General features: G+C 38.8%; 1 protein-coding gene across 2 annotated transcripts; it reads left to right on the top strand.

Annotated features, from left to right (window-relative positions):
* The first annotated feature begins 491 nt into the window (after nucleotides 1–491).
* Nucleotides 492–7316, top strand: LOC108991444 (protein SLOW GREEN 1, chloroplastic-like). 2 transcript variants are annotated; one of them, XR_001996145.2, is made up of 2 exons: nucleotides 499–1674; nucleotides 7102–7316. XR_001996145.2 is itself a non-coding variant. In XM_018965685.2 (1 exon), the coding sequence occupies exon 1, from the start codon at nucleotides 566–568 to the stop codon at nucleotides 1613–1615; it is 1050 nt and encodes a 349-aa protein (XP_018821230.1). In that variant the 5' UTR covers nucleotides 492–565; the 3' UTR covers nucleotides 1616–1924. The 2 variants fall into 2 exon arrangements, 1 of the variants encoding a protein (XP_018821230.1); XM_018965685.2 differs by lacking the exon at nucleotides 7102–7316 and having other exon boundaries at nucleotides 492–1924.
* The last annotated feature ends 1936 nt before the right edge of the window (nucleotides 7317–9252 follow it).

Raw genomic sequence — 9252 nt, 5'->3', positions numbered from 1 at the left:
TCTCTTGGGTTTGTGCTTTTCATACCTAGATTGTCCAATTGTATTGCCCATTGTCTAGCTAAGGATGCACTAAAACTCTCTTAGGAGAGCATTTCAATGGAGGGAATCCCTCTTTGTATCCAACACATGTTTAATTGAATGAAGAAATGATGATTATTCAAAAAAAAAAAAAACCCGAAATGGATGAATAGTCGAACTGACACTAGAGTTTACATGACAACTTAATAAATAATTTAAAATTCAATTTGTATATTTATTTTTCCGTCGATATAGACACTAGAGTTTGCATGACAACTTAATAAATTCTTGAATCCATAATTGTGAAATTCATGCCATCCTTTTTTTTTTTTTTAACGTTTGTAACGTCGAGGAAGTCTGGAAGTTCGTCATTATAAGTGCGTTTATACGACAACCAAGCCCCCAATGATTCGACAGGATGTGTGGGACCGTCAAGAATGAACAGCATATTCTCAGGGTTTTAGAATCCTTCAAACCTTGTCTGCTTCCATCAGTGTCACATAATTAGGGTTTTATAATCCCACCCGGCTCGCTCTCTCTCAAGGAGATGGAGTCCATTGCCAAACTGAACTACTCTCACCAACCCCTTCACCTCTCACTCAATCACCACCGTTCGTCATTCCCAAGACCCTTTTCTTTTCTCTCTTTCAGGAACCCACCTACGGCAACACCTCCATCATCACAATCATGGCCGTCTATTTCATTGGTCATCAAAGCTTCATCCTCCACCCCCAAAAATCCTAAATCCCAACTCTCTAAAACCCTGAACCCCCTCGTCAAAACCACTTGCGTCACCCTCGCCGCCGCCGCCGCGTTGTTCTTCACGCGGTTCCACCTCAAACCGGCCATCGCCGCCCCGATTGCTTCGCCCATGGTGGAGCCCGCTAAGGAGTCGCTGGATACCGCTTCTTCGGCTAAAGAAAAGGAGAGAATCATCGAAGAGCAATTGAGCCACGACCAGAACGACACCGAAGCTCTACGTTCCCTGATGGAGGCTAGAATCAAGGCTCGCAATTTCAAAGAAGCAATCCAAGTCCTGGACCGCCTGATCGAGCTCGAACCCGAAGAGTCCGAATGGCCGTTGTTGAAAGCCAACCTCCATAGCTACAATGGGGAGCTGGAATTGGCGAGAAATGTGTTCGAGGAGATTCTAGAGAAAGACCCATTGCGGGTCGAGGCCTATCACGGCCTCTTGATGGTATCGTCTGAAAAATCGGATGAAGAGTCTATGAAAAATGTCGCAAAGAGAGTTGAGGAGGCAATTGAGAAATGCAATAAGCTAGGAAGGAAGTCAGAAGTAAGGGATTTCAATCTCTTGGTCGGGCAGATTAAGGTTATGGAGGGCGATTATCTTGCGGCTTTGAAGGTTTATCAGCAGCTTGTGAAGGAGGAGCCGAGGGACTTTAGGCCGTATTTATGTCAGGGAATTTTGAATACTATGCTGGGTAAGAAAGATGAGGCGGAGAAACATTTTGAGAAATTTCGGAGGCTCGTGCCAAAAAATCATCCTTATAAGGAATATTTTGATGAGAACATGTTCGCGACGAAGAGTTTTCTTCAGAAAGTTGAAAAGGAGAGAGAGGGTTCGAATCGCTGAGGAAAACGGCTAATTGCCAATTGGATTCTATCCTTATATGATGATTGGCCGGTTTTACAGTGAGTGTTTTTTCCCGGTGCCCCCCTACTTTTTGTTTGTTCTTTTCCAGGCTAACGCTCGGATGGTAACTTTATTTGGATGTAGGTTACTAGTTTTATATTGTGGAAATTAATTAATGGCTCAATGGAATTTAATGTTTGGTGGAATTGCTATCTTTATCTATATGTTTAGCTGATAGTAAGAAGGTGAAAAACACACTAGCTGTTCTGATGCGGGAATGGTAAGGATAGCCATTTTGGTTTTCTTATATTGATTTTTGTGTTTGCATGTGCGAAGATGGTTGTGTGCATGTGATTGTATTTAAGCATGTGGATGTTGGATCGCCATGATTGAAGTATGTTGTTGCAGTTAACAAAGACTTGATTGTTGGTTGGTTATTTATAATGTGATATTTATGATAACATTTGAAACACATACATGTATGCAATTTGTGTACAATACATATGGACTAAGGGCAGGAACAAGCAAAGTCGGGGGTAGCATTGCCCTTTATACGCATCAGATATGTATAAGGCCACCCCTTGGTTTGTGGTTGACTCCCCCTCCTTTTTTATGGTTTAGAAATTTTTTTTTTCTGTCCCAGGGACTGGATGTATTGACCTGGCTAATGCATTGATGTCCATGACGTGAGGACCTTTAGTTTGATGTTAAAAATTTCTGGTGGCAAGTAGTCTTCTTCTTGCAATAACTGTTTAGAGAACAATGATGGTGTAGATAGAGAAACTCCCTCAATAGTTAATTTATTTTCTCAATGGTTCCAAGGGAAAATGTCAACTCATCATAATGCATCTGACTTATTCATTCAGAACTAATTTATGCTGGTGTTTTTCATTTATGGGCTGAGTGTAGTGGTTACAGGATGGGTATAGACTCGGACATCCTGGGTTCGATTCCACACTAGGATTTCCTTTGGATTACTTGATATACAGTTATGGGCGTGGTGTCATATATACAGGGTTTACTCCCCATGTGTAGGTTTAAAGGGTCCCACCTTGACGAGGTTTTGATCATAAAAAAATTTACTTGTGCTGAGCTTTTGAGTAAATCGCTGTAGCGGTTGTACAGGCCTGTTGAGGTTCCCTAATGGGACATAAAGATGTGAATGTGTCACATGCGTATACACACAATTTTTATATGATTATGTATATAACTGCGTTCATGATTTCCATAATGGGACAATCATGTGTATGCATGATTTTTATATGGTTATGTAGATATCCCATGTCTTGGGTCTACTTAATTAAAGGAGAGTCTCGTCTACAAGTGAAGAGAAGTGTTAGAATATAAATAAAGTAATTAACTTCACCCATACATAAATAAAATTACATACATGTCTTGCGACATGGTGAGCATGTTACCTGGCTCGCTGTTACTATATATATATTTTTTTTATAAGTAAACGATATTATTAATAAAGATAGGCATAGTCCAAGTATACAAGATGATATACAATAGATAAGACCTATCTAGGTTGAAGTAGAGGAAACAAGAAAATATGAAAATTCAGACCATTAAAATCTAAAGCTATGGCCCATAGAAATAAAGTACAGAAAAATAAAGCTCGATGTTCCTCTGGTGACCTCTCCTTGTTTTCGAAAGTCCGATCATTACGTTCTTGCCATATGCACCACTTGATACAGATCAGGATCATATTCCACACCTTCTTAATTTGTGGGACACCTCTCGAGAGAATCTAGGTAGCCAGTAGCTCAACCACTATTGCAGGCATTACGTACGATAACTCCACCCAGCTAAACATTTTAGTCCACAAGGCTCTAGCTGTCTCACAATGTAACAAGAGATGCTCTACTGTCTCGCCGAATTGCTTACACATACAACACTAGTCTAGGATGACAACCTTGCTCTTCCTCAAGTTATCGGTTGTGAAAATATGGAGGCTCTAGCTGTCTCACAATGTAACAAGAGATGCTCTACTGTCTTCCCCAGGGCTACTGTCCAAGTAAGGAAGACCGCTTTAGGAGATGTCTTATTCCTCCAAATTTTCCTCCATGGGAATTGGCTGTTTGGTAAAAGTGTATGAGACTTGTAGAAGGAGCAAACCAATAAAGCACCCTTACCTGCCGGTGTCCACCATAGCCCATCAACTTGTTGTCCATTTGGCACCATAGAATATAATAGGCTGAAGAAAGCCTCAAAGCTATATACTTCCCAATCTTGCGCCACTCTACTAAACGTGACATTCCACTAAATTTGGTCTTCTGATCGAAGCGTGAGGTCCACTACTGAAGCTTCTTGATCACGTCCCATATGGAATATAGTTGGAAAAGAATCCTTTATGGCCTCATCCCCGCACCATATGTCCCTCCAAAACTTTATCCAGGAACCCTCGCCCAACACTAATTTAGAATGGCAATTAAACACCCCCCACCCTTGCCTGATGTGCTACCAAACCTCCACTCCATAAGCCCCATTTACCTCTTTGGTACACCATCCACCCCACAAGCTTCCATATTTACAATCAACCACCAATTTCCATAGGGCTTCTAGTTCCATGTTATACTTCCATAGCCACTTCCCGAGTAGGGCCCGATTGAATGTTCTCAAATTTTTTATACCCAACCACCTGACAAGATCGGCCTGCACACCTTGTGCCAACTGACTAGGTGAAATTTGAATTCATCTCCCAACCCGCTCCATAAGAAATCATGGTATAGTTTTTCACTATGAGCCACCACACTAGCTGGAATAGGGAACAAAGACAAGAAATATGTAGGTAAATTAGAAATGGTACTCTTAATAAGAGTTAACTGTCCACCCTTTGACAAGTACAATCTCTTCTATCTTGCCAATTTTCTTCCTATCTTCTCGAGATGACTGTATCCCAAATGGATGAAGCCCGTGAGGCAGCTCCCAAAGGCAATCCCAAATAAGTCATGGGGAGAGAGGCTACCTTACACCCAAGTATGTTAGCTAACTGCCGAGTATTGTTGACGTTCCCCACTGACACTAACTCTGACTTATCGAAGTTCACTTTCAAGACCAAGACCAACACTGGATTCATCTGGTAACATACAAAGCAGCGTCAGGCTTGAAAGTAGCTATAAGGAGCATACCACCAGGACGAAGGCCTTTACTGAGCCAATCCCTAGGGGTTCAAATCAATATGTAAGATAAGCAAAACAAGGTATCTCCCCCCACCCCCCTCTCAAATGCCGGGGAGGGGACCTTGGAATCCTCTACTTAAGCATAGTCATAATAATACCCATATCTGCTAGGAAACATGCTTGTAATGGGCTTTCTGTACGGTGTTGAACGACAAATTAATGATTCTTGCTCCTGCATTTTATGCATATAGACTCAGCAATTAGGTTATTTGGGAACTTTTTTGCCCCCTTATAGTGCGTCTCCTGTTCCTACTGTTACTTATTTTCTTTTTATAAGTAATAATTCTACATTTATAAGCACAAAACAAATATACAGGAAGTATACAAAAGAGACGCTTGTCTAGAAGAAGATAAAGATACAAGAAAGCCATGTAGATTAGCCCATTAAAGTCTCTGGAGACATTCCAAGATAAAAGAGTACTGATAAAAATAAAAATAAATGTTTTCAGCTCAAGTCTCTGCTAATTACTGATTAGGTGGTACAATTGTAGCATGTACAGAGAAATCATGGGCAAATTCTATTTTTGTTTGCACATTTGTGGTTATGTCGCGTCTTTTTCTTTTCTGTGTTACTTTGATATGCAAGGTTTGTGGTTGGTAGTGTTGATTCGATGAAGAAGCTGCAGCTCTTGGGAAGACTTGAAACAAGTGTTAGATATGACAATTGAACGTTAACACCTGAATGATAGAATGTTAAGACGGTTCTCCACCTTATACTTCATCATTAGTTGTCCACCTGAATGATATATTTCCACCCTTGCAATGCTGTCAATTTAGCTTGAGCAAGTCATTTGGGTGCTTTTCCCTCAGTGGTTGTTCAACTAAATGCAAATATTTTGATTTCCTTGCCTGTGTTGTAAAATTAGACTTCATCATTAGTTAGTAATATGAATGTCGTTCCTTATTAATTTTTTGGTTTCATTGTCATAGTTTTTTTGTCACATACCCACGACCCCACATCCTTATGAACATTAGTGGCAAGATCAAATAGTTCCTTGCTTACAAATAATCATAGGCATAAAATGCATCCCCTACTTGACAGCCTATTCAACACGTCTCACTTCTTTTACCTTATTATCAATTGTAATTGAACGTCACAGCTACATATTTGTATGAGTATATTCTATAATATGCATTGATGAATATGTAACACAACACACACCCACCCACACAGATATGTATCTGAAACTGACCAACGCCTGTGAAGAGTGGAAAGGAAGCTTAACATGGCCTATTTTTGCATAAGCTGTTGGTGATAAGAAGCCAAAGATTGGCATTAATAAACCCTCCTCTTGGCATAAACCATTTCTGCCCGGTATACCTCCCTTCCGGTCTAAAACAACAGTGCATTTTGCTTATGCTGATCTTTCTGCACAGGTTTAGTTGGCATTTGGTCATATGATTCACTTTCTGATTGTGGCCCTTAAAATAAAAGAACTGTCTCACATTTGCGTAGCAGGTAAGATGGATCCTTTTTGTTTGTCGTATGTGAGGTTTGAATAGTTAGTTGAGATGAGATGAGTTGAGATAAAAGATAAAAGTTAAATAAAATATTGTTAGAATATTATTTTTTAATATTATTATTATTTTGAAATTTGAAAAAATTGAATTGTTTATTATATTTTGTGTGAAAATTTGATAAAGTTGTAATGATTAGATAAAATGAATTGAAACTATATTTTGTATCCAAACCCAGCAGATAATTAATGATTGGGCATGTTCTATTGTGTCTATATCTTTTTGAATTGTAAAAGGTGTTTGGGGCAGAAGATTATTGGAAATCTCAATCCCTTCTCCTCCAACTTGATCTGAAAATTTCTTAGTATCCCTTGAGCATGTGAGAAGTATATACTCTTTTTTAACTGTCTAATTTAGGAATTTCTCACATGATTTTTATATGTTTAAAAGACGTGGTAAAATGCTTTAAAGGGCAAATTTATAGACTAGGTTAAAAGAACTTTCATCTAATTCAATTTGAAAGAAAACTTTGTTGTTAATCCAAAGTTTGTTCAACATTATTTGTTAAGGTTTGGATTAACATGCTCGGTTCAACCTTAAACTTCATTGGGTATGACATGTAGATAGAACATAACACAGAAAAAGAGAGAGAGAGATGTAGATGTTGACAAAAACTATTGCAATTGATATAACAAGCCAGACGCAGACTTCACCCATTTTACAAACTGAAATACCAGGGCATTGGTTTTTATGTTTTGTTGGGTGCCTTTTCTGAGAAGCCCGAACCTTAGTCTATTCGTTCTTATATTCATCAATCCTCTTTTGTCTTAAATTTTCTTGCGGTATGTGACTCATGCCGAGTGGAACACATATACAGAGAAAGCAAGTTGATGCCGTCATTCAACTCCGTTCCGCTCGGTACATGTAACAGGGGTATTATTGAAATTTTTTAATATCTCTATACGGCTAGGGTTAGTATAAATACATATGATGTAATCCTATTTTGATAGTTAGTGAAAATTCAGCCATCGCTCCTGTGGATGTAGGCATATTGCTGAAACACATTAGGAGACGTTTGGATTCAAAGATGATTTGAGATGAGCTGAGATGAATTGTGAATAGTAATGAGATGAGTTGTGAATAGTAGTGAGATTTATGAGTTAAAGTTGCTGAATAGTAGTGAGATGAGTTGAGATGAGCTGAGATGAGTTGAGATGAGTTGAGATCACTTACGAATCCAAACGAGTCCTAAATCTATATGTTTTTCTTGCTTTCTCTTTTTACTTACTGTTCATCGTAACTGTTGCATGTAGCACAACAATTGGTATCAAGAGCTCAAGTTACAATGTTTGAGATTTCTTCTGCAAAGTTTGACATGGTCAAGTTCGATGGATCTAAAAATTTTGAATTATAGCAGAGGAGGGTCAAGGATTTGTTAGTGCAGTAGGGCATGGTGAAAGTGTTATACTGAAAGCAGCATGGACGACATAGATTGGAAGGAACTGGAAGCGAAGGCTGTGGCAACTATCAGGCTTTGTCTGGCTGATGACGTGATGTATTATGTCATGGATGAGGAATCATTGGCGGTAGTTTGGTTGAAACTGGAAAGTCGGTATATGTCTAAGTTGTTGACGGACAAGCTTTATCTTAAGCAAAAACTGTATGGTCTTAAGATGTTAGAGGGCTCAGATTTGAACCAACATATCAACGTGTTCAACTAGATCATCAGTGATTTGAAGTGAGTTGATGTGAAGTTCAAAGATGAAGACAAGGCGTTGATGTTACTAAATTCCCTACCTGCCTCTCCTACGTACGAAAATTTGGTTACAACTCTGACATGGGGGGAAAAAAACTCACGATTTGGAGGAGATCACAAGTGCTTTATTAGGTTTTAATTAGAGGAAGAAAGCCTGTGATGAGAATTCACAAGGTGAAGGGCTTGTGGTGAGGAGTAATCAAGAACGTGGGAGAAATAAGTCCCGAAGCGAATAGAGTAACAATAAATCTCGGTCTAAATCCATGAAGAGGAAGGACATATAGTGTTATAAGTGCTGGAAAAAATGGGCACATAAAACGAGATTGTCCAGAGAAAAATAAAGGGGATACAGAGAATAAAGATGGTCCATCAAAGTTTGTGAATATAGTGGAAGAAGAAGACTCAGAGAGCGGTGACGGGGATATGCTTTCTGTTTCATCCAATTCAGATCATCTCACAGATTCTTGGATATTGGATTCAGCATGCTCTTATCACATGACACCCAATAAAGATTGGTTTGACACCTACATGTTAGTAAATTTTGGTTCTGTTATGATGGGTAATGATGCTTCATGCAAAGTTGTTGGAATAGAGAATATCATAATTAAAATGTTTGATGGTGTTGTTAGAATGTTGTGTGATGTTAGATATATACCAGATTTAAGGAAGAATTTGATTTCATTGGGCACTTTGGACAGTAATGGATTTAGTTACAAGTTTGCAAGTGGAGTAATGAAAGTGAGTAAAGGTGTCATGACCGTGATGAAGGGGTAGAAACTAGCAGAAAATATTTATAGACTGCTAGGTACCACATTTGTAGGTGGAGTTGCAACCAATGTTTTGAATACCGTATCGGAAGCCGTAACGGTCAAGGCACTGAAACGAAATATTTCGGTACCGGTACCGTTTCGTGTACCATTTCGGAATAGTCGATATATGAATAAATTATATTCTAAAATAATAGTTTATATATGAATAAATTATATATAAATACACATATATATAAATTATAAATAGTTTAGTCTGAATTGGAGGTCAAAAAATAAACTTGTAGTTTGAAAAAATGAAAAAAATAAATAAATTGAAGGCTGAAATATCGGCCGGTACCTGCCGAAATATAGGTCGGTATAGGTTGAAATTGAGGCAGGTACTATCGGTACCGGCCGATACGAAACATATATAGTACTTGTATCGGCCCAACGACCAGTACGGTACGAAATTGAAAACAGTGGTTGCAG

This window comes from Juglans regia, chromosome 3 (genome assembly GCF_001411555.2).
Source record: "Juglans regia cultivar Chandler chromosome 3, Walnut 2.0, whole genome shotgun sequence".
Classification (NCBI taxonomy): Eukaryota; Viridiplantae; Streptophyta; class Magnoliopsida; order Fagales; family Juglandaceae; genus Juglans; species Juglans regia.
The sequence above is the reverse complement of the archived record's forward strand: the minus strand, read 5'-3'. Positions and strand labels throughout refer to the sequence as shown.

Excerpts from the sequence above, each read along its gene's own strand:
- LOC108991444 (XM_018965685.2), top strand. The coding sequence starts at position 566 with ATGGAGTCCATTGCCAAACTGAACTACTCTCACCAACCCCTTCACCTC.